At 45.1% G+C, this 25825-nt stretch overlaps 1 protein-coding gene across 1 annotated transcript in view; it reads right to left on the bottom strand.

The window, feature by feature from the left end:
• Nucleotides 1-1188: 1188 nt before the first annotated feature.
• LOC135913748 (guanine nucleotide exchange factor DBS-like) overlaps nt 1189-25825 on the bottom strand; it is a 286399-nt gene continuing 261762 nt past the window's right edge. Inside the window, exons 17-25 of the mRNA XM_065446389.2 lie at nt 22376-22468; nt 16660-16785; nt 13421-13621; nt 10454-10555; nt 9989-10067; nt 9856-9922; nt 8625-8871; nt 6596-6824; nt 1189-5841 (exon numbers count right to left, since the gene is read on the bottom strand). Of these exons, the coding sequence (XP_065302461.1) occupies nt 5753-5841; nt 6596-6824; nt 8625-8871; nt 9856-9922; nt 9989-10067; nt 10454-10555; nt 13421-13621; nt 16660-16785; nt 22376-22468 (1233 nt within the window). The 3' untranslated portion in view covers nt 1189-5752. The remainder of the gene's footprint in view (nt 5842-6595; nt 6825-8624; nt 8872-9855; nt 9923-9988; nt 10068-10453; nt 10556-13420; nt 13622-16659; nt 16786-22375; nt 22469-25825) is intronic.

Below are 25825 nucleotides of genomic sequence, written 5' to 3'. Positions count from 1 at the left end.
GACTATATTTTGCATCCCGCCTAATTACATAATTAGTCTTAATTATTCAACTTCTCCAATGTTTTATTTAGATGAAAAGTGTCAACGAGGAAATTGCAGAGCAAGAGGAGAAACTCTAGATACATTTTTCTATTGCTCAATACGTGCTACATAAATATTATGCGTGGCTCTGCTACCGCAAATACCAAAGACCAGCGGAGCTGGGTAATGTTAAGGCTTCAGAAAAATCCATGCAGTCTTCCTCTGTGGGGAGTTTCGGTTGGGACGGCGTGCCATTTGAGGCGCCCGCCGCAACAGAATAGATTTGTTGAGATGCCGTATGCGTCGGTTTCGTGTGCCATACACTGCACCGAGGCGACGCGACGGCAACCGCAGCGTCTTAGCTCTGATAGATGCCAACTCCGACGCCATGTACATGGTAGCTTCTTGAAATCCGCCGAAGCGAGCGCGCTGATCGGAGAGCAATGACGTCGCACCACGTATCCCGACCGCACCGCTCCAAGTGTCTTCAATTTGATAAAGTACCTCGAGTACTAATAGGTGTGCTGAAGCGTAAAACGGCCCCACACACAAGTACAGTGGCACTTTATTCCTGCGAGGACATAGGATATATAAAAGAGGTGTTTCGGTTCCGGCTCGAGTTCCTCTGGGATACTGAGTGTAATAACCTAGAATAAATGCGTGACACGAAGGATGTCACTTTCGTGCTGACTTCCGAAGACATGAGACGTTGCAATTCCGTTGTATCGGCTTTCAGGAAGGACCTTTAAGCTTGCCGGGTTCTCGTAACTGGCTTAGTATAGAATAGTAAGGTGTGTGCACTGGTGCACGACAACCACCGAACATAATGCAGATTTCAGTGAGCGTGTGCTGATGGGCGAGTTGATTATACATGATTACGACAAAGGCGCCAAATAAAACAACGGAAGAAGGAGCTCCTACGGGGTTGTCCCATGTCATCTTCGTTCGTCCGTGGTTTTATGTGGCGCCTTCGTCGTAATCAGATTTCAGGGACTACAGATAGACACGTTGTACAAGTGACGTGGGTAGTCGATCCATAATCCTGCAGTAGTTCAAATAAATTTTCAAACAGCACTCGTGTTTACGTCTTAAATCGTGTGCACGCGCGTGTATGTGCGTCAGATAAAACCCACAAAAGATACATTTTGGAACCAAACTTACTTTTAATGGCATCAGACGTTGAAAATGCACAAGCCTTTTCTTAAATTTCATGACGAACAGAAATATACACAAGTGCAATGTTCATATACAGACATTTTCTTTTCTTTCTTTGGCAGACACAGAACAACGCGTGACTTTCAATCCGACACAAGTACACTGCTATTTACAGCGTGTCTCACTTTTTTTTCTCTCTCTCACATTATTGTAAGTACAGCGGCGCAAACACTGTGCATTGCACACAGGCGAGGCAGGATAAGCGTGCACTTAAACAGGAAGTGTTTCCACTCTGCACTGAAAGCGTGCACGAACCGCGTCGTTTCCAGATAACACGTAGACAACACGTACACAATCTAAGAGCTGACATGTGAAGGAAAGCAAAACAAGGGCGTGGCAAGGGCACGAGCTCATCCACAGTGCACCAACGTCAGTGCCGCGGCAGAGCCGTGAAATGCATTTCTTCCATCGAACTCGTCACGTATGGGCATGCGCGCGAGGCCAATGTATTATCTCGTTGGATTTGACTGAACTTAGCTGCCATTCATCCGACACTTTTCTGGTTCTCAGCATCAAACATTTACCGAAGTGTAGCGCACGTCAAGTAGGCAGGTACATACGCCAACCTCAGTAAGAAGAAAAAATCCGTAGGGCCAGTAACTTCGATGTCAAATAAAACCATCTCATATAGGAACCTACTTATTACTCAGCCGAGAGGTGTAGTGACAGCAGATATGGGGTTTACGGGATGTAAAGTTTATCCACTAGAGAAGGCTATGAAAAGCACGTGACTAGCATAGTAAATTCCACCGGTTCTGCTGCTGAAGGTAAAAAAATTTTGCCTGTGTCGACGCATGCATTGATTTAGTCAATCGACAAAGGGAACGTCGAATAGTCGGTTACGGCCACTAATTCAAATGTGGTCTCACTTTCGGTCTTCCGAACGAACTTTTCGGTCACTCGAACTTGATCAAGATATTGCACAACACCGATGATTAAAAGTTGTCCATGGTTATAACTATATAAACTTTGGTTTCAAATCAAATGGTAGTCTTAAGTGTGCACTCGCAATTTTGAGTGCACTAGTTTTTATTATTATATTATTATTATTATTAGTTATCTTACTAGTGTAGATTGCAGTAAGTTTCTTTTAGCAATGTTAGAGAAACAGTGTCTTGGACGCTGCTCAATAATGCCGTATACTGTCAAAAATACTCAACAGAGTTGCAGTCGGAGCCATAGCTAAGCTATAGCTTCTCAGTTGGTTATAGGGTGTGTGAGACAAATGTCAGAGGGCTAAGGGTTATGGAGAGGGAAATTAACAGACACTTTCTGCCTCGACATCTTGTCCACGTTCTCGGTTTCCACTTGCACTGACTACACGGCGTGTCCACTCGTAGACCATTTAAAGCAACACCAGTCATTCGTAACGCTTGTTTGCGGCTCCGTTTCGCTTTATACGAAGCAACGAGCTCAGATATGCTTCACCATGCAGCGTCCACTGCTGAAGCTTCGCATTACTGCTTTGTCTTTTTTTGTTGTTTCTTTGTTTGTTCTTGTTTTGATTTTTTTGCTTTCTGCTAGCCCGTAAGCTCCATATGAAAGAATTTATTTCCACAGCATGCCCTTCAAGCACCATAAGACCATGTGGACTATCATTTGCAAGATATTGCGTTCGTCTCCATATCTCTTACTAAAACCCGCATATGCGCTATGACGGCCATATTCAACGCTCTCAAATGGTGATATTTCATACATTACATGCGAAATTATAATACGACATGCGAGACTACTGGCCATGAGAGTAGTGTTGCACATTAGACATTTTTATGGGTTTTCACGATTGAGGAGCCACATTTGCCAATACGAACGGCAATATTGCTTGCAGCAAATATAGCTGAAATCTGAAAAGCAGTTATACGAAGCCTAAGAGACGCGATTATCACCACATTAGGTAGTCCTGGCGCTTTCCAAAGACACGACGCTAACGTCGATTGACGGGCCTTCCATGTCATACAACGTACGCCACACAGAACAGTCAGCGCCGGCAATCCCTCCTTTCTTTTGCGTCCTCTGTTGTACAGCGAAGGGATAAGAAATTTTGCAGTGCCGTGAGGGCATTTTGTCCAAGGCCGCGGCCCATGCCTGCGATGCCATATGGCGCAAGCCCGATCTGTGGAAGACGTGTGGCGTGGAAGAAAGAAAGAAAGAAAGAAAGAAATAGAAAAGCTGGTGCGTTTCAAACGGCGATAGCGCGTTTGCAAGCGCACTCTTTCGTGAAAGAAACTCGGTTAAGGCTTTGGCAGCACAGTGAGGAGAACGTCTCACCAGCTTCAAAAAATTAAAGCCTACCGCTTCCACCCGAACATGTGCAGAAAAAAAAAGAGCATTCCCCGTTTCGTATCATCTCGCAATTCCACTTCCGTTGGGCATGATGTCGATGTACCTTAAGAAAAAGGAAATACCACTTCTATCTACTTTTCTCTCTCTCTCTCACTCTCTCTCTCTATGTCACGGCCCCAGTCATTCAGCTTGTCAGTCAAAGTTGAAGGCACACATTCCTGTAGCACGGCGTTCGGCATTGAACTTTTTTTTTTTCTGCGATGCAGTCTTGGTAGTGGCTGCAACAGCAACAAAGGGCTGCAAGAGCAGTTGAGCGGTGGAACGCAACTTTGGAACGACTAAGTTTCTTGCGTGGCGCCACAGTGTGCCGGAAAAAAAAAAGAGAAAAAAAAAGACGACAAAGACGCGACGAGGCTCCGCTCTCTCGCATCAGGAAGCTATAGATTTCAGCATAGTTACACTTTCGTTGCCCTTGGTTACAGAGTACTTTGAACTCATTTGCAAAGCTCTGCAATGCAATAAATCTTTGGTAGACGGCATATGCTTATTGTTGTTGGTTCTACAAGGAAAGTCTGCTCCAGGCGCCGAGAAAAGTTGTTATACAAGGCAGGCTTGTAGAATCCCGCGACGCTGGCAGATATCGTTCTCCGCAGTATGTACATACGCGTCAGCGAGGCGAAAAACAAGAACGAGTTGAAAAAACGCCAAGCCGTTGTCGTAGGAATCGCACGGTAAAGCTTGTCCTAAAATTAACGGTCTGTACGTCGTGTAATAAAGTACGAAAGAGTATGAAAAAACGCTATCAAATACACAGTGAGTCACGTTAGTGGGGAGAACAAAGCCAAGCATTGCAGGTGCCAGTGAACAACTCGGGCACCGTGCGACGACTGTTCAGCGTACACTTACACCAAACGCTTATCTAAGATCCAAAGCAACACCGGGAAACAGCAGAAACCTTAGGGACATCACGCGACCACACACTCACAAATTCCACTGGCATTCTGATCTACGAGCACGGACGAAACGTAACTCATAAAAAGAAGAACACCAAACTTTTTCTCGCGTGAGTATATATGTACAGTGATGAAGGGCACGTCATTTTGGTCAAGTACACGTGTCGCCATGCCACGAATTAAATGCACGAAGCAGTAAACTTATTTGAGGTATCATGACATCACACAGTTAGGATCGCCTAGTTCCCTTAACGAGAGTGCACAATCCTTGCCGCAAAAGAAGACATTCTGATGAAGCCACCATGACGGTTATCACTATCACACGGTGAAACAATCGCGATCGGTAATTATCTCGAAAGATAATGCGGAAAAGCGTCTACTCTAGTGCAAGCTCCGAGTTGAAGCTTACTTGTATATCTTTGGTGAAATGCTGCATGACACGTATACCTTCGCGATAGATCTTCGATATTACCCAGGGTCCAGGGTCCTACGGTCAGACTGCACGTATATTCGGTCGTAGGGGTTAAGGAACATGACAGAAGATACTGCAAGGACACGAAGGCCAAATGTGCCAAAGGCAAGCAAAGATTGCGAACGTTCTGACAGGAAAATAAAAACCGCCAGTCACCTAATTCGGCTTCAGATGTTCAGGGGAAGTTCCAGTCAGTAGTGTATTTACTTTGTTTTGTGACCATTCGCAGCCTCGAAGCTGAAAAGATGGTTTACACGAAAACTGAAGCACGTGTTCAGGTAGCTACGCTACAAAAAGCTCTGGAGTACAAGAGAACTTGCGTGCGTTTGCTGTGCACACCGCACAGCGTCGCGTATAATCACAAGAAAGTACGACTGAGGTATACAATCGGGCAAAATCGCAAAGCAGTTACCTGATATCTACTATTTGGTATCGTTACTAAATATAGTTGCCGCATCACAACATAAACGAGAAAAGAAAAGAAGAAACAAACACAACGTAAGATTCCTCCTGTAACTTCCTCTCTCTTTCTCACTGTACATGTCTTTTCACGCACTTTGTACATAATATTTTCGTAAGCGAGGGCACATTGCTGCCAAACTCTCGGAGCGAATGGTTGAAGCTTCCGCAAATGCTAAAAGAGACGGTGTGAACAATGCTGTGAATTTCTTTGGAATGCGGTGGCGCCCAAAAGCGACGGCAAAAGAACCCTTTTGTATGTGGGCAAAGTCACAATAAGTTCTCAATAGCAGCTGCAGCTCTGCGTTCTCTCCCTGTACATTATTTACAGCGCATGGTGTCAGTCAATTCACATGCCCCCATCGAGACTAGTACTGCTCAGGTTGCTGGCCATGCTGATGCGGCTGATGGCATGGTGAAGGCCTCCAGTGCCCGAATCTGAAAAGCGAAACAAAGGGAGGGAGATACATAAATCAAAGGCGTGAAGCATCGCAAGGTTGCCAACGTGCTGGCAAGACCTGTACTACGAAGTTTAACACCGCCAACAGGCTTCCAGCGGCAAGAATAAAAACCTTTCCATGGGCATGAAACCTGCGATAAAGAACTGACGTAGTGTATCTTAATGCAATTGTAACTTCCACAAGCCTGATAGTAAATAAAAGTTTGTTGCTATAGGATGAAGCTTGCGTCGAAAACATCATTCTGTGTGCGATTCGCAAATTTAACAATCTGGTTAAGTACTCAAGGAAGGAAGGAAGGAAGGAAAAATTGGAGAAGGAAAGGCGGGGAGGTTAAGCAGTTTAGCTTAACCGGTTTGCTATCCTACACCTGGGAGAGGGATGGGGGCGATGAAAGATGGAGAAGAGAGAGCACATAGCACAGCACGCTGCTGCTTCTGTCAGTACCAAGGTCCCGTAAGTATTGCACGCCACTCTTTCCTGGCTGACATTGATTGACATGATGACTAGCTTTCCGAGTTAAACCAAACAGTAATACCCTATAGATGAGTCGCTGAAACGGAGGTGGTGACCATACTCAGGCTTAGCGATCCAGCGAAAACTCAAAATGGCGTCTACAAGCGAGTCTTTAGTACGCAGATGAGCGCTCCGACTACCTTCGCAAGGACGTCCTTGCAGAAAAAAAAACGAAAAAAAAACTGACACCCGCGGCACGCTTTCACCGCGCTACTCACCTTGACTGCTGACGGAGGGCGACGAACGGGCAGTGTGGTGCACCCGGCCGCTGGGTCCCAAATAGGCGGCGGGCACCCAGCCTTCGCGGCCGCCGCCTCCCAGGCAGCGCACGTACCACCAGCCGGCGCAGCCCACGCGCAGCACCTGCACGGGCTGGCCCTCGACCAGTGACGCCTCGCCCACGTCCACAGCTTCGTAGTCTCCCAGTGCCACGTAGCTTCCACCGACCTGCACGGTGCAGAGAATGACAAGGATATTTGAGCCTGGATACGGATAGCAGATAGCCGAGAGTAGCCGTATAGGCTGCTATCGGGTGGATGGCATTTTTTCCTGGCGAGAGCAAAACATTTGGCAGACAAGTGTAGTTGACGTCCACGCAATGCGAAGCATTCGTGATTTGTCGTTAATGGTTGTTTGAATAACGTAATTGTTGCGTAGCGAACAGTTATGCAGAGATTATACGTTGTAGTGTTGACATTTATTATAAGTAGGGCAGTATGTTTCTAATGGATAGATACGAGATTCAGAGCGCACTAAAACCCAGTGGCACACACGCAGTGGGCACAGGGGCCCATTTCCAGTGCACATACCCTGTCGCATCTGTGAATTCTAGATAGACTATCACTGGGATCAGCCCACCAAAACGGGGGCGAGATACCCTGCGCACCCTCAAATAAGCGCCTGCATTCAAAGAAGAATGCTTCACATTATAAACTTGTATGAAGCGCCTTGCTCCCCCGAAACTACGGCAGATGTTCGATACCTGATTTGCTGTGCTCTGGCATGCATGCCATCGGGATGGAGATGGTAAGGCCAGATAGACGCCGGATGTACAAGAAAGCTATTAACGGCCTCTTGTGTGACCAAGAAGTTATAAGATGGCGAGGTCTGATTACCGCTAACAATATTGCGCTATGCAGAGCTGAACTCTTTTCTTTATTGCCTTAATTTGCATTGTGGCAAAAACTCCGAATTGAAAAAGAAATACAAACGGAGATATACTGCGAGAAAACGCCACGCAGGGCAACTCAACTAATATCGCATTTTCTCAATATGCTCCGCAGCAATGAGAACAGACAGAGACACGCATTGAGTTAGGCTGTCGAATAATGCACCCTAACCTACGTGACAGTTTGCGTGGTGAGACGCAAATAAACAGGCACACTAAGCAGATGTGATAAGCGTTTCATGTCGTAGAAAGGAAAGGTAAATGCGCACGTGCTTCGTTCACAATCTTGGTAGGTACAGAAATTCGAGGAAAACACACAACCAATTTTAATGACAATACGTGGCAGTTGCGCATGTACAATGAAACGCTTGAATTATCGGACTTTCCTTCTGTATTTATTTTGTTTAACCAGACTGAGGGACACCTCTACTCATTAGAAAGAACATTGCGGCTCCGGTGGCACCCGTATTTGAACCCTGTATCTACCTCACACATACGCGGTGAATGCTCAGCCGCTTCCCTTTGCCCATCCCCCGGTACATGGTAGCCAACCGGAGTTAATCTATAGTGAACTTCCCTGTCTTTTCTTCGCCTCTCTCACTTTCTCTCTCTCTCTCAACCACTTGGCCATCTGCAACACAGCGCCCGATGGTGCAACGACGGGCAGGGGGGAGATTGCCTGCCCCATTTTTCGTTTGTGTGCTCCCTTTTCCAGTTCTACCAAAAACGTTCGCGTGCTACTCTTCCTCCCGCTACCACCGACTTTGGATGTTAGTGCGTTTTTCGCGACCATATATGGCACCTCAGTGAAAGCTAAGAGACGTGCTCTTGATTTCTGAGTACCCGTGAGCAATGTTCTAACACAGTTGGCCAGAGATGGTTCACAAGGGTACACGTATACACTCGCATGACCATGCACACGATTGGTTGACACCGGCTATGGCTTCCGCTCCGGGACCATGTTAGTGTAGAACACAGCAAGGCTTCTTACACGCCCTCGTCGGCAATGCAACGTTGTGGAACCCATTTAGAGGCCGCTACACATCGCCCTCTGGTAACTGGGTTGCGACCGGCGTTACCTCAGTGTTGACGAAGATGTCCCCGTCGTCGTCGTCGTCCTCGCTCTGCGAGAGGTCGTCGGTGGACCAGCCGTCCTCGTGGTCGGACAGCTCGCCGTTGGCGCCGTAACTGCGCAGGGCCGGGAAGGTCGCCCGGCGGCCCAGCACGCGGCTCACCCGCTGGCACTCGCTGCGGCTGTGGTTGTTGTTGTCCGCCACGCGCCGGCTCTCCCAGCTCATGCCGCTGATGGTGTGCCGCGCTCGGCCGCTGCGACGCGCAGAGAAGACGGGTGCCATCAACCACCAGTGCGCGGGGTAGCAGTGGCAGTTGCAGTGACAACTTACAAGTGCTACGTTGGGCGCGCATACATGTGTGAGTGAACCTTCGGTCCACTTCAACGATAAAGAACTTCAATGTTTAAATTTGTCATGTTAATCCAAGTGTTGGTGCACTTGTCGGGAAGGGGTGTGACTAGACTTTTGGGTACGTGTATATCTTTTGTTGATTTTTTACTATAAACCTTGTTATTGTTCTTGGTTGCATGCGCATACGTGGTGAAGATTTGCGGAATGTTTTCCCAATAAACTTCATTTGTAAGTCCAGCTTTGTCTTGTCCGTTTCTTCTTTTTTGCTCGCGCGTCCGTACTTGCTGCAACCCCTTATACGTTCAAGTGCTACGACATTTCACGGCATTGTCGCACTGTCATTGAGAACGTTGTTGTCTTTGGGGACCTACATAATGCAGAGGTGGTTAAATTACGACTCGCGAGTGTGTGCAGCGCTTCTCGGGGTTATTATACGCGTGCCTCGCGGATAAATGCCAGATCAAGGCGGCGGTGTGATCTAATGCACACCGTTCCGTGGCGATTTCATTTTAACCAGAGATTTTACGTCCATCTCGACCATATCATTCCGGAAACGGTCATTGTTGGCCACTTTTGTAACCAAAAGTACCCGTGTATGGCGCGGCTCTCCAACAATTTTTTTTGTGGCCCAGTGAGCATGTCTGCCTGCCATCGCCCCCCCCCCTCCCCTTCTAGCACAGTGCTTACGCTGTGACTTGAATTTCCAGCTGTGGAACTTACATTTTGGTAACAAAGCTTATTGTGATTTTTACTGAGTACCTGAGAGCCACTTCAGTGAACAGTATGCTTCTGAAGAACATTGCATACGTAAAACAAAAAAAAAAGCGGTTAGGTTTGTGGCCGTAGAGCCGTCAAGCGAAGGTACAGTGCAGGTTTACGTATTTACCTCGGAGACTGTGGCTTAACCCCATTCAGCTGCTCGTACTTCTCGTAGTGCTGGCGCTTGCTCTCATCTGCGTTGATAAACAAGAATACGAGTCAGCGAATGGCTCGGACCCTCAACTCGGACGGTCACTCACCTTTCAAGAGTTCGAACTGCTGCAACAAAACTTGCTTGATATTCTTCACCCACAAATCCTTGCACTCGGTCGAGGGCGCCTGAAATTTCGAAAATAAGAAAATGTGCAAAAAACGAGCAATACAGCGTCGGTTATCTTGACCAAACTCAGCCAACACTTCGACAGCCTTCTCGTGAGATGAGAAATGACTATGTATGAGTCACGAAAGTGCCACGCCCAAATCACTGTAGCAGCCTTTTCGCTAATACATCAATAAACGCAAACGGCAGCACATTTTGAGGAAAATATAAATAGTGTTACGAACAACTAAGTTTTCATATCGCATGCCTTGCATGTCAAATGCATTCGTGAATAAAGAGGGTTAATAAGTTATCAATACGACGCCATGTCAATGCTTATCTAGCGAAGTATTTCTGAAGACTGCCGAAAACTAAAACTCAAGTTCATTTCATCAAAACATTGTACCTGAATTATGAACACCTGTGTCCTCCCATGCAGCCACACTTCGAACTTTCTCTTGTCTCCCCTGGAACCCTTGAAGTTCTCCGTCAAGCCTATCTGCGATGTCTAAGGAAAGAGGACAAAGTTAAGCGCAACAGTATGCTGTATACATGAAAATTCTCGAATAGTACTAACAGTTTGATGCCTGGCTAAACACTCGCCTAAGTCAGCCCAGTTGGACGATCCTAACAAGAAAAAGATATCCAGACTTCAATTCTTTGTCAGTGAAACATTCTTAACTTGCTTATCGAAAGCTGCCTCGATGCTCGAAACTCAGTGAAAGCATCAGTGAAGCGTTCCCTTCCCAGACTGAGAGCGTAAACGTTTCTAGCGTACGTGCTCAATGTAGAGAATATTAGTCATAAGTGTACTGCTGCGAGGTGTCAAGAAAATTGGCTACCGATCTCATGGCACTTTTGGTGCCACTCACGATGTTAAGCGTGCTTTTTTTTCCTCACTTCAATTTCTGGTTAATGGAATAACAGTACAATTTACGATAAATAAATGAATATTAAAAGGAATATCCATTTCGGAAGCATGTTGTATATCAAATCACTAATGCTCCTTTACTCAATGGCGCAGACCCTTATATGAAAAATTTTCATGCACCATGTTGTAGCAGAAACTACACAGAAACCCCTCTGTAGAGGGCTTGTTTTTGTAGATTTTGCTAGAATAGGGCAAACGACAATTTTTAATTTTCTTTTTCATGAACCTCCGTCCACCTTGCGGGATTCCGCAGAAGTGATTTGCCACATTCCTTGTGCTACCAGTTGTCAATATATTCGGTCGCGCTCTGCCATCTGCTAGGCTCCTGGTTAGCTCAGATGGTAAAGTCAACAACCATTACGGAAACGCGTTGGCACCGCGTTCAAACCCTGGATCAGGAAGAATTTTACTTTAATTGCGAAACTTTCGTTCTGGGAAACCGGTATGGGTTTCCTTTGTAGCTACAGGCTAAATTCCGGTGGATAACAGTTTTTTCCCTTTCATGAACTTTATTCTACCTTGTGCGCTTCCATTGAACTCATTTGTTTTATGGTGCAATGTTCCAATTTAGTTATAGAATGGTGAAAAAGAGAAGACGGTTGGCAAATTCATCGGCGCTGCCATGAACTGCCGTAAGCCACGAATCAATAACACGCAGTTTATACCGTCGTATCACTGTTGAACATGGAGAAATTCAACACAGTCGTATTTAGTTTCATTTCTTACGAAGCCTACTTGTACCATCTTTCTAGCTGTGACGCTTCCCGAATCTGCAAGGATAAACAAGTTGCACTACCAGTCATCACAAGTAGTACGTTCATCGATAGTTTCATACGAAACTCAGCAAGGCGACTTTTGAGTACGCTCTCCTGTGGTGTACAGTCCGCACTGTGAATTTCCCTGCACTCCCCAGCGGCACGTAAATTGCTAGCGGCATAATAAGCCTCGGCGTCAGAGACGCGCACGTGATGCTTGATGCGTACGCGCTAGGACGAATTAATCTTTTAGCTGACGTCTTCCTTGGGGTCCAGAAAATACAGTTGACTCCTGGCGACAACTTCCTACATGCAATAAGGAGAAGTTTCCCTCTAGCAACGAGCCATGCGTCCAATATTTCCCGTGCAGGCATCTCCTCTTCTACATAAATTCTGCGGAGTTTGCTAGCTGAGCCGATGTAATAAAGCACAAAAAAGCTGAAAACGACGAACTGCTTCGGTAATACCCAGTGTAATAAATATCACCTGCAGCTCGTTCATGATTGGCTTGTGTTACGTCATCGGAAGCCGGGTAAGTACAAGCGGGATTTTCTTAATACACCTTTTTAAACATGCGCCCAAGTCTGCGCAAGAACCACGAAACATTGCGTATAGAGTTTGAATCAAAGTTTCGAAGAGTTAACAAATTATGTCGCCTTCACAGTTTTCTAAATTACGCCGTATACAGTTGCAGCTGAAGCACCTATGTGGGCTTCTTTATTACCTGCGCCTAATTTTCCACGCTGTAGACTCGATTAACCACTTTCACCGGCATTTTATTTTTCATGACGTAACATCGTATGTCTGCTCAATGGAACAAAGGGTATTCTGTCAGCATAGTCAATAAGTCGTGAAAGTAATGCTTTTGAGAGTTGTACCACTCTTTTCGTGACATTCATTTCATCCAGCTTAGTCAGTCATCTCTCGCTGGAAGTGGCATTCGCGAAATTCCTCCTTCGAAGAAATGGCCCATAATAACGCAGTTTATAGCCTTCGCCGAAGATTTGATTATGCCGAACTTGAACGACAAAATGAGTTGGGAGGCTTTAAATCCTTCACGCACAGACAAATAAGGAATACAGTCGAACTTGGTTAGAGCGAGAATGCTTATGCACTAAATATGTATATATATATATATATATAGTTCGATATATCGAGCGACTCGGTATAACCAAGCTCGCCTATATTGAACTTAAGCAAACTTTTGTGATGAATTTGTTATACATAGATTTGTTGCCTTCAATGGATCAGAAAAGCAATGAAATAATTCCTTTCTTGAAAAACGAAACTATGTGGAGCAGGCAGCAACTTCAGCACGCGCTTTGAATGTTTTCTCATCGTCACTAAGAATGACAACTTGATACAATATCGCTTCGATACGCTTCCATTACGCTTTTGGCAAGCTTCCAAGTATTCTCGCACGCATGCTGGATAAAGAGAAATAAGATAATAAAAGAATTCCCTTTTGCTCTGCTTTCGTGTCATGCAAGCGGCTTTATAGCGCTTGCAGCGGACGCCTCGAGTTCCATATATCCGATATTCAGTTAGTTATGAGCACGTTACTTTACATCAGTATAAATCAGCAAGTTTCGCGTGTCTATATCGAACCCTTTATGTGGATTCGCTGTATGGGGGTTAGCCTGTGAACACCGTGCAAGAAAAAGAATACAAAAAGCTCTACGCGAACCTTCAGTGCGTTCTTGAATGCATAGCTGGGGTTGTCATCTCGGCCGTACTTCTTGGTGAAAAGAACAAGGTGCTCATAGAGGAAGATGTAGCGCTGGCTGGGCTTGAACCGCAGTTCCCTCATACGCTCCTTTTTCTTCTTCTCCATCCAGACGTTGAACATGCCTTGCAAAAGCAACTTTCCGTAGTCAGCGAGGCTCCCCTAAAGCGCCGAATAAAAAAGAAGCGTCGTCATAATGCAGTCAAGACACTGCATTTAGATTCAACAACAAAGTGCATTTACAAAATTGAAAGCATTGATGTTCGGGCCCTGCGACATGTTGCCCTCCACATGACACAAGTAAAACACTTCGTATGTGATACTATGACGGGAGAAAGTTATGACTTAATAATATCAGTGTTCAGTTGCAACTTTGTTGTAGCGATGCAGTGACAGTATTTCGTATAAAGCAAATAAGTCTGCGCGTTGCAGATGCAATTGCCCTAAGCAAGTAGCTTCGCCAGGAGTTTAACTTTGCCGTGTGGGGTCTGCGATGGGGTTCTCACACCGTACTCTTGGGACAAAGGAACGACAACACAGTAGTGCAAACAATCACAAGGGCATTTATTGCACCTTTCATACATCAATGTCTGCTAGCCGAGTTGCTATCCACAAAACATGCCGATGGGCGCGCGACAAATCTAGAAGTCCGACTCACCGCGTCCTCGCGAGCGAATATGTTCGCTCCATGCTGGATCCCAACGCCTGGTCGTTCGCGTGTATAGTCACGCGAATCGTGGCGCGTTCGAAGGCGGCCACGCGAGGCGGTCTCGCAGATGCATCGGTCGCCGCGCGCTCGCGGGAGACGTCCCCCGCCGCGCGCCGACCGGCCGGGCAAGAGCGGCGCTGCACGCGCGGCAGGTCCGTGCGGCCTGCTGCCTCGAACCCAAGAGAGCAAGCGCCTTCCTTTCGGCGCCCAAGTAACCTCGCGGCGTTAGACGCGCAACACTCGCGCCATCTCTCGGACTGCGCCTGTACCATTCCGACCGCCGCATGTGCGGCGAAGCCGCACTACAGGAGACGCGCTATGCGGGAAAAACATCAGGGGAGGCGCGAGGGTCGCGCATCCCCACAGCCGATGCAATCATCCTGCGATTGTAGCTTTGTCATTGTGACACTATTTGTGTGGGAAAGCATCTTTGCCTTTGTGCATTCACAGCACGCGAAATTCACCATCGGAATTCTATCGATCTCATTTGTAACGTCCATTTCGTACCGAATAAAAATATGCAACCACTACGATGCTCGTTTACTCAAGGCGTACACATCACTATCAGGTGATACAGCAGAACATTAAATGTTGAGCAGCATATTGTGACCATAGCATGTGGCGCCACCAGAACCACGCGGTTAACCTCGGTGGTCGACTAGAAATTGCGTAGACAATTTGAATGGCCACCATCTGTTCATTTCATAATTGGCTAGCCGTGAACTTTGAAACGAACTTTAAAAGAAGACTCAAGGAGCATCGCAACGACGTTAATAAGCACCGGGTGACTACCAGAGCCTTTGTGGCAAATGCTGACACCACGGGCCAGGAGAGAGGCTAGGACAGCACACGTGTCCTTGGAAGAGAAAGAAGCGTGTATAAGTGGCTTTATTTCGAGTCGCTAAATATCTACGCAGCTCCACGAACTTTGAACCAGAATGACGGAAATCTTGACCGGACCTGCGTTCTGAACCACCAACATGTGGTCGACGATGTATAGACTCGCTTCTTAGCTGTTACCGCTTCATTGGGAACCAGGCTGCCATGTGGGCTCCGAGACGTCAACATTTTATTGATTTGCTCATCTTTGTCTATGTCTGCAATGTCTTCCTTCAACACCGCAGTTTCTTCAGTAAAGTGGTCGCTTGTAACAACGCCCTGCACACCTTAATTGAAAAGAAGCCCCATTTTGGGTAAGCAGAAGGTTCAGTTTACCCTCAACTAAATGCTGACCGTATGTCCCTTGTCTCCACGGGACAGAAGTGGCAAATACAAGTTGCGGAACAAATGTGTTTACCGTGACTGTGTGGGTTATGCAACCGTTGCACCGCCAGGGTTATGCATTGACTTCCTGGTAGAACATTTACCCTTTTGTTGTTGTTTTTTTGCACACGGGTTAAGGAAAGAAAATAAGTGCAATGCTACTATTTATCCCGTAGTCATAAGTGAATGGCCACTTTTCTTGTTGTTGCCTATTAACTCGTCTTCAGTTACTTGAGCAGGCGCACACATTCTACACGAAATGTACTTTTTACCCTGCACATCTCATCGTTTGCAGCACCTTGACTCTCTTTTATGTTTTAATTCCATTTCTGTTTTAGTGACGATAGCCGTATAGTTTACTGTGAAGTACCACTTGGCTATTCACGCACCAACTTGTGCTATCATCCCGTCTCCCTTACTTCCACTAGTTATACCGTTAAACCTGACACCCCGCTCCAAATGGCTACCGCTCTTTGATCTTCCGACTAACGCCAAAAGGCCGATTCATCAGATTGTTCTTTCTTAATGCCGTCAAAATAACATCGTGCTCTTATTAACTGTCATCCCATCACGCTGCGTTTTTTTCAGCTCAAATTATTGAGAAACACGTGGTAGTGTCCGCAAGGGACAGAATTGGCTGCCATTCCTGCACAGAACATTGCTGTTTGCTACGTCACAAGTGACCATGACGTGGCCACAATCACATCACCAAGGCAATGAGAGAAGACAGTGACGTCATTCCGCCGAGTCTGTTTCTTTCCTAGCTCTACACATCTACACCGATAAACCGACGCCGGAATCCTTTGGTAACCAGCCACTTCTGAAAACCACTTTTGTTACAAATCAGCAACGATACTGCGTTTTTTACTTACACATGTGGCGAAAGGTTGGGAGCTTCAGTACTTCTCTCTTAGTCTCAACTGCCCTGTTCACTGCTGTTAAGATTATTGCTGACACTCGGGAAGTAACAGCTTCGAGAGAGGATGTATTGCTATCATATTTAACTTTTGCCTATTGATTTAAGAAACTAACTCAGCAGACAGGCCTCCATTTATATTGTAACTAACCTATTTGTATGTAAACCTATTTGTATGTGACCAACCACATTATTGTTACTTCAGTTCCTGATATATACACACCGACCATAATAAATATATTTGTACCTGCTACGTTATCCCATGCTGTGATCATCACTTGACAGTACATGCAACATATTGTGCATACTCACGTGGAAGCCAGTTATTGAAACTTGGTGCATACTGTCGTTTACATGCTTAAGCACATCGAGCATAGTGTTCACAGCTTCTTGTAGCTCGTACTGTTCCCCGGAACCTTCGGAATACTTAAGGAGATCCTGGAATTGAAAGAGAAGTCGCAATGAATCCATGTCACATTGCCACTACCTAGTCCGAGGGCAACGAATAATGATTTGCGACTAAAAATAAAGACAAATAGAATAAGTTAAATTATTTTTGTACATAAAGCAATCATCACGCATATGTAGCCTAGGTTCCTTCACAAAATAAAAAAAGCACCCATAACCAGTTTTCTTGACCAATTGGTCGTTTCATAATACGACACGTGATCATATAAGAGCAGAATACAGTTGCTGAAAGTGCCCTTGAGAGCTAGGTTAGGCCCTTCTTGCAGCTCGTCCTGACTGCCCTGCCCCTTAATACTGCATACTATCTGTTGTGCATTGGACGGTTTTTTGTCATGTTGCGGTTCCTCCTTTACGAGGTGTACTAATGTTTAGCAAATCAGTTTACAACAAGGGTTTTGAACCAAACCGAACCGAAAACCGTCCCCAAACTGGAATTCTAGCCGTAGCTGAACCTGAACCGATATTCTGAGAGCGTACACTTGAACCCGAACCATAAATAAATAACAATAATAATGGTTAACGGTATGGCACGAAATAGTTCAAGCATGTAGGGTTCAAACAGGTGCTTAATAGATAAAGGATTGTTCGAAATTATTACTTTTTCAGAAGGCGTACCCCTCGAGCAAATCGTTACGACTCAATAATAATGTTATGTGCGAGAATGTGTGCTGGTGCTGGTACGATGTGTATGTAAAAGTGTGTGTTGGTAACTGAGTGCAGCCACCTAGGCAGAGACGCATGCCCATCTGAACGCGACCATGCCAGATGTGTTCCGCAACTGAAACATTCTTTCAAGGGCACCGCAGAATCCACTTTTCCGTTGAAGGTCTAAAATTGAGCTGTTAGGCCCACTCGCTAATATTACTTGATAACCGTAAAACGCGCACGTCAGGACACGCGGAAAGCAAGAAATACTGTATACTTTAAATGGAAAACCAAGTAGTTCATCATCCCGGCTTCTTGTAACAGCAACACTGCGATCGCTAATGAATATCGTCATCCTGTCAAAGCACGGTGACAAGGGCTGTAAAAGGCGCAGGAACTTCTTCTTTTTGACTTTTTCTGTTGATCGTTTTCGTTTCTTTTTTTGAATATGGTTCAACGCACGTTTGGCACCTCCAAGCAGAGCATACAACGCTTTTCAATTTCTGTGAATCATTCCCGGGGTACGATATGCGTTCTTTATCGGCACTTGCAGACTCATGCAAATTGTTCTGTTTCAGCACCACCCCAGTGGTTGCAAATACGAGAGCGTTCCTGAAGAAACACGCGGAGGAGGTGACCTATGCTCAATAGCTGCCAGCTGTTGGTAAGTATTTCTAGTCTTAGGCAGCCTATGAATTCACTGTCTCGATTTAGGCAACGCAATTCATTGTTTAAACAATCCCAACATGTTTGGATTCCTTCAATACGATCCGAGGCAGTGTAGTGTTGCGACTTAGGTTTTTCAACGGGCACTAAAATTTACTACATGCATTTTGGACGTGCTGTTCCTTTTTCTTTACTTTCTGTGTCATCGTTAACCTGATGTGATCATACAGTATCATGGTGTACATGTATCAAGTTATGTAAACACGCTTTTTGTTCAGCAACAAAATCCACGAAACTGTTCAAGTAACTTCTTTCTTAAATTGGAAATATGCGATAATCGATTTGATGTTCGACGGTCATTTTTCTCGAATATTCGTAGTCGATTCGATAAGAAAATCTTGCTGTTCGAAGACCGCAGTAAATTTCTACCATTTTGCCCATGGATATGGATGGCAATAAAATAAAACGCGGGAAAAGGGTGTAGTGCAGGGAGGTTGAGGTCTCGTACCGTGCGCCGCACGCTTTGCGACGATACTGCCTAAGATAATCGTTCTCATGTGTATTGCTGCTGTAGTTCTACAACATTAAACTTCACCGTTATTTATGTGAAAACACCGATTCCTGTCTCCAATGTGCCAGAGAGCTCATTTTTTCCCACTTCCTGACAACTCTTGCGTAATCGTCATGTGAACAAGTCGATAGCATTGTGCAGCATGCCGCCATACAGCACGATAAAGCTTAGTTCGTGAACCGGTTAAGTGTTGTGAAATGTTTCATCAACCGCTATAGTCTTTTTTTATTTCTCCAGACCTGAATTGAATCGGAACTAAATCAGGGCTCGCTGAACTCGAATCAGAACCAAAAATGTTATTTTTGTCGGTTCGACACACTGGTTGCAACACTCGAACATCCAGGGCGAAGAAGAACATTAAGCAGGCATACAAGCAAACAAATTTCGTTAGTTCATTGCAATGAAAAACTACTTCAGAAGGCTAGTCGCTACATTGGATATAAATACGAGTATAAAACGGATTATGACAATACCAAGAGAACAATTCTATTGATTGTTTTACTAAGCTTGCCACCATGCCACGCCCGAAACGTTAGTAAAGATATCATTCCGTCCAAACGTGGGATACCAGCATATTCTTATATATATATATATATATATATATATATATATATATATATATATATATATATATATATATATGTGCGTATGTGTGTGTGTGTACGTGCGTATATATATATATATATATATATGTGTGTGTGTGTGTGTGTATGTATGTATGTATGTATATGTGCATGTGTCTGTATGTGTGTGCGTGTGTGTGCGCGCGTCTGCGTGTGTGTGTGTGTTGCAAAGTGAAAGTGATAACCAGAAAAGGAAACACCACGTGTGTCATGATGTCATGATAAGTGCAACTTCGAGAGCATGCTGAACCGTCTGCTATGTGAGCGGATAGTGTGCGGAATTCACAGCAGTGACGTGCAGAAGGCCCTCCATTCCCGCCCGAACTTGACCTTGCAGGAGGCAGAAAACACCGTTCTTGTGCCGTAGGCCGCAGTTCAGAGTGTCTTGCTTGTGAAGTCGATGTAAACGGAGCAGGAGCCGGACCTACACAGTTTAGCCAAGGACAGACGACTGACATGAAAAATGAGTAGTCGTCTAGACGAGTGGATCGTCTAAAGCCTGTCTCCGGTGTTGAAGCCGCGATCACAGTGAAGCCGCGAACACAGCACGCCATGTGTTTCTACTGTACAAAAAAGGGGCACCTAGCGTCCGTGTCTCGTGCTAAAGGAAACCGTCCGCAGCAGTACTTTGCGTTGAGCAGCGCCTCAATCGAAATTACCGAGACCGAGGTTTCCACGAAGTTGTACGCACTTTAGCCGGATCCAAGGGCCGACAAAGGACTCGTAAGCCTGGTACGACGCAGCTTTTGCTAGTGCGAAGTCGACATCATGATGTAAATTGGCACCGGTCCACCCGTGCGCGTGGTGTCCTGGGACGTCTACCGCCAACACAACACAAGCTGGCCCAGACTTGAAAAATCCAGCTTGAAACTGTCATGCTGCTTTGGTCCGCTGGGAAGCACACGTTTCAAGTTTTGTACTTCGGCACGACTGTCACGGCGTCACTGACCGTAGTTCGCGACTCCGGACCGTGCAGCCGCGATATTATCCGAGCAATGAACAGTGAAGGTACCGCGGTTTTAAGTATGTCAGGCGTTAAGGAAAAAGAATTTCTTAAGTGAAAAAATACAGAATGGCAAAACTTGCAAGCGATCCTGTCTGAGTACGAGGATGTTTGGGTCTGAAATGGGTCTTTTCAAGGTTCCTACCGTGCACCTGCACGCGAAGGAGGATGATGTTAAATTTTACAAAGGCAGGCCCGTTCCGTATGCAATGAGAAGCAGAAAAAAATTATTTGTAGCGATACATTGTCTGCAGCACCACACGATGAGAGAAAACATTTCTGACGAGCTGGACAGGCTTGTATAATCGGGAGCACTGTCCCCTGTGGCTCACTAGGAGTGATCGACGCCGATAGTCCCAGTAATGAGGAAAGACGGATCAGTTCGATTGCGTGGCGATTACAAGCCAACTGTAAACGCCGTCTGTGCGACAGAGCAGTACCCGCTCCTTGTAGTCAATCGACCTTCTTACAGCGCTGCACGAAGGCCACGCTTACAGCACATTGGACCTTAGAGACGCCTACAGCCACGTATTCCTAGGTGAGTAGTCAAAAAAGCTGACCTTCATTAACATACGTCGAGGACTATTTTGATGTGATCACCAGTCAATTAGTGTGTAGTATGCACCGGCTATATATCAACGTACAATGCAAAGCGTGCGGAATGTTTTGCAGAAAGTATGCACGGATTTGGACGTCATTCTGGCAGGAGAGAAGAGCAATGACGGCTGTTATTCAGCGCTTCCGAGAGCACGACGTCAAGCCATGGAAGAAAAAATGCACCCTCAGGATGTCAGAGGTTTCGTACCTCGGTCACAGGATTACTACCGGAGGGCTGCAGTCTCCTAAGAATGTGGATGCTATAATGAACGCACCAACACCCAAGAACATGAGGGAACTGCGTTCCTACTTGCGTCTTCCCACGTGCTAAAGCACGTGGGAAGTTCCTTCACATTATTGGCCAGTCTGTTCTCCCCGCTCTACGACTTGCTAACGAAAGACCGCCGCTGTAGATGTGGCTCTCAACAGCGGGAATAATTTTTCACGCGACTTCAACGTGCTTGCGCACTTCGATTCGTCGCTGCCTGGAGTGCGATGCGTCCCCCAAAGGACTCGAAGCCGTTCTTTCCCATTGCGTTGGCAATGTTAAAAAGACAATAGGCTTTCGTTCTCGAAGACTTCCTAAAGCGGAAAAACGAACCATTCACAACTTCAGTACAAAGCATACGTCCTAGTGTTCAAGGTATCAAATTTTCGGGACTACCTACTGCGAAGAACCTTCACCTTTGTCAGAGATCACAATCCACTGGTTAGTCTGTAGAAACTTTATATATATATATATATATATATATATATATATATATATATATATATATATATATATATATATATATATATATATATATATATATATATAGGTCTGTGTGTGGTGGCGCTGGCTAACACTCCCAAGGTTCTACTACGATACATAAATACCCAAGAAAGTGGATGGGAAAACAGCACCGCAGTAGCTGAATTGGTAGAGCATCGCACGCGAAATGCGAAGGTTGTGGGTTGAGTCCCCACCTGCGGCAAGTTGTTTTTTCATCCACTTTAATTTCCATTATTTCTTCGTTTCCTTATTTCATTTATTAAGCAGAGTCCCCTATGTCCCCTAAGCAGATGTCCCCTATGTTGTCCTTGGTGTCAGTTATAGTTGGCTTCTTATGATATGACTAGTACATACATACATACATACACACACACACATATATATATATATATATATATATATATATATATATACACATATATATATATATACTATATATATATATATTATACTGAACTGGTCGCAAGTTGGTTGTGGTTGGAAAAATCCAATATGAGTGTAGGGTTCTTCCCGTCACATTCCAGTGTTTGTCGTATTAACGCCGTTGTTATTTCTTTAAGTATGAACCGACTAGCCCAAGAACAAGTTATAAGTCCTTTTGCATTCTTCCTCAAAACGCTGACTGCGAACTTACGGCATTCACAAAGCGAGAACGTCGACCCAAAAATTAAACTAAGACTAACCTTGAGCAGAAGCTGGTACTTTGTGATCCTCTGAACAGGCTTGAGCAGATAGGCATCCAATGGCAGCTTGTGGTTCAGTTTTCTTTGGCATTCCTAACAGAGAGAAAAGAAATTCGACCATGTTTGAACAGCCTTGGTAAACCGTAAAGCTTTGTTGTTGTTTATTAATTAATGAGCAGCGGGAAAATGGGCGGCCTAGGGACCAGCTATCCAGGTCATCAAAAATAAACTCCGGTCATTAAGGAATGTATGAAATTGCTAAACCCAGGGTGTCTACCAAGTTGACATTTTGAAATTCACTGAATTTTCCAGGCTTTCCCCGAGTGCCTTTGCAAAATTTCTTGAGTGACACAGAACTTCGTCTTATGTCAAGACGAACCTGACACCATGTCGCTCGATGCTGTCCCTGTATAGTAAGCATGTTCAAAAATAAAAAACTACTTAATCCAGTTTAAATAGTAGGGAGTAGTGTTTATTCAAAAAGAATATAGAAGGGAGGGGTTGGTAAAATGCACAGTGAATAAAATATCTTCGAAAAAGATGGTAAAGGCCATTGCAAATCGAGTCGAACATTTTCAAACACGGATAAAAAGAGATGCATGCAGAAGCAATTTTCGAATATGAGCTATTTCTATCAACTGGTAGGAAGCTCAGTGGCATGAGGACCGAACTTTGTCACAAGTGAGATTCTCTCTAAGCAGCTGGAAATTCAACCTCAAATGTCCAGACACGCTCTCAGCCCGCGCACAACACCTCATTGTTGCATTTCCCTGCTTTAAAGAGTTTATTTTGGTTTGGATGACGGATACCTGCGTCTCGGCGTTTTTTGAGCTCAAGCTCCTTCAAAGAAGCAGCGGCACACTTCCTTTCTCGTCCATTTCTCAATGGGTCGGTCCTTTCTGTTCTCATCCTCCTTCCGCCGCGCTTTCACCCCGCGGTTCATTCGAAGTATCCTCTTGGTCAGTTGTACAGTCAATGTCCTATATTTAAGACTCCCTAGAGGTCGCGAAGACCTCCGAATAATCGGGCACTCCGAAAACATGAATGCATGTCTTTTAATGCCCTTATGGGCTCAAATCGCCACCGGCATGTGCGAAAAAACTCTGAAGGCCTGCCAGTACACATAGTAGGCATATAGGTGGCTCGTGCTGTGACAGGATATGGCTGGTGCACGCTTCAATAAATAAGAAATACATACTGGTTTCCCAATACTTTCCGTATGCTTCACCGCGTAACGCTTCTATATTGAGGCGAAGCTTACTTTGGAAACCGGCATACTGCAACGCGTTGTGCTTTCCGTTCTTCGAAGACATTGGCGAGGATTACAGAGGCTTAGTCGGCGTCATTGCTAACGGCGGCGAACGTCGAAGTAGCTAGGCCTAGCGTTGCCGCGTTGGTGGCTACGGCTGCCAGCGGATTTGCGTGCGAGAGCGCCGGTTCGAGGCGGTGAGATAATCAAAATAGTGGCGGTGGTGGCTTTTATTAATGCCGTTTCGGAGCTTCGGTCACGGCAAAAAGTCTGGAAAATCGGACGGCGAAGGGTTCTTGCGTCCGAAATTTCATACGTTCTTATACATTGACTCTATAGGATGCGTGTGGTGCCGTGAAGCCGTCCGAATTATTGGGCATGTCATAAAAATCGTACGTTCGGAAAATCGGTCGTTGACTGTACACTGGCAACTCCTCCAGCCGACGACACGGCGTCAAAGACAATTCGTTACGATTCCTCTCTGTTACTTCCGCTGCATTAACGTGACTTTCGTTCCCTTTCAATAAACGTACAGCTAATTTTCCCCGATAGAAGCACAAATCTTCCGTGTTTTCCCTGAGTATTTCCCAACTGTTCAAAATCCTTGATAATTCCCGGTTTTCCCAGTTTTCCCTGTAAGCCATAATGACTTGGTATGCAGCGCTGAACGGACTTGGTAAAGTTGCAAACGAAATATTTTCCAAATTTTCTAGACGCGTCGAAGTATCTTACAGTTAGATAAAAAGAAGAATGTGTTTTATTCCCGAAAAATATGATTAAATCATTTTTCTCCTTTCGATTGTAGCAACATTTCTAGCAGCCACCTGCCGGAGTTACGTACTCTACATCATACCTATTGTGTTCTGCAGGAAAGACCCCTTCCTACTGGCATTTAAAGAACTTGGTCTGGAAGGACAACAATAATCACAAGCACGGGGACAACCAGTGAGCCCCAATTTGATGGAGGAACTGCTTCTGCCGCTTCTTAAGCTTTCATATCTGTCTCCTGGTTGAGCTTTGCAAAAAGCTTGAGGCGGCGTCGTCTGTTCACTCCATACCCTATATTAACATTTCCTTTTTTTTTTCCACGGAACCGTAAAACTTGCTTTATGATTCGTTTACAGTTTGAAGCAATCAACGCTTTCCCTCTATCTTCGTATTATTTCTACGCAGTATTCCGGCAAAGCGCAAAGCCTAACAGCGCGAGAACAGGTGAATAAAATGCCGCTGTTGAATAGAAAGGCAAAAAAATGCAGAAAATATGTAGCAGTAATGCCAGGTTGAAGTATTTCAAACAAACCTGGGCTATCAAAGCAAGTTTCAGCTGCGTATTGAACTGTCTGAGACTTTGCTCTTTTTCTTACGATATGGTTCTGAATATTACCGAAAAAAAGGGGTAGCTTTATTCGAGATCAAAATGTCCCGACAGTGGAAAGTAAATTGGTCCTTTATTTTTATTTTTCATGAATGCTTTAGATTGGAGCTACAAGTGCTAGCACATACACCCAGACTACACTGAAACTCAATCATTTTTTCTTTTTTTGCTAGCTTTTTTTTAAGTATCTCGTCAATCTGTTCTGTTTTGCACTATTATCTATTTCAAAATAATATCACACTGAACTGAAGGTTATGAGGTGTTTTATCATGGCCAAGACAGTGCTCGACGCTCGATCTGGCCGAGAGTGTGCTGACGACTCTCCGATGCCTTGGTTCGCGCACATGATGTGAAGATAAGTGCATTTGCATGACAGCGCTCCTGACTCGGTGGCGCAATATGTAGTTTGTACTCCAGTGGCATCACATTTCGAAAATGAAGATCTTCAAAAATGTACAATGATATGCAAAGCGTAATAAACGCAAAGTGCTAGTTTTACATGCCATACCGGACGTTATCTTGGACCTGCAGCAGCAAATGAACTGTGCAGAAACAACTAGCCACGTTGTATGACTAATAATCTTGAGCAGTGTGATCATGAAGGGAAGCGTCACGTATTCACACGCGTATTGTACATAACACAAAATAAAATTACCGACTTTCCATTCCTTTAGGAATTGCTAATGACAGCTGTATTGGCTGTAGTTCCCGTTGTTGTGGGTGTATGTTTAGCTGTGTTGGAGATTTGCCTAGCATTTCAATGTTCCATTGTGAGTTGTGTTTTGTGAAACTGAAATGTAATGTACTGTTGCGACGCATTTGCTTG

Source organism: Dermacentor albipictus, chromosome 1, assembly GCF_038994185.2.
Source record: "Dermacentor albipictus isolate Rhodes 1998 colony chromosome 1, USDA_Dalb.pri_finalv2, whole genome shotgun sequence".
NCBI classification, from domain to species: domain Eukaryota; kingdom Metazoa; phylum Arthropoda; class Arachnida; order Ixodida; family Ixodidae; genus Dermacentor; species Dermacentor albipictus.
This window is presented reverse-complemented; position numbering and strand designations above follow the sequence as displayed.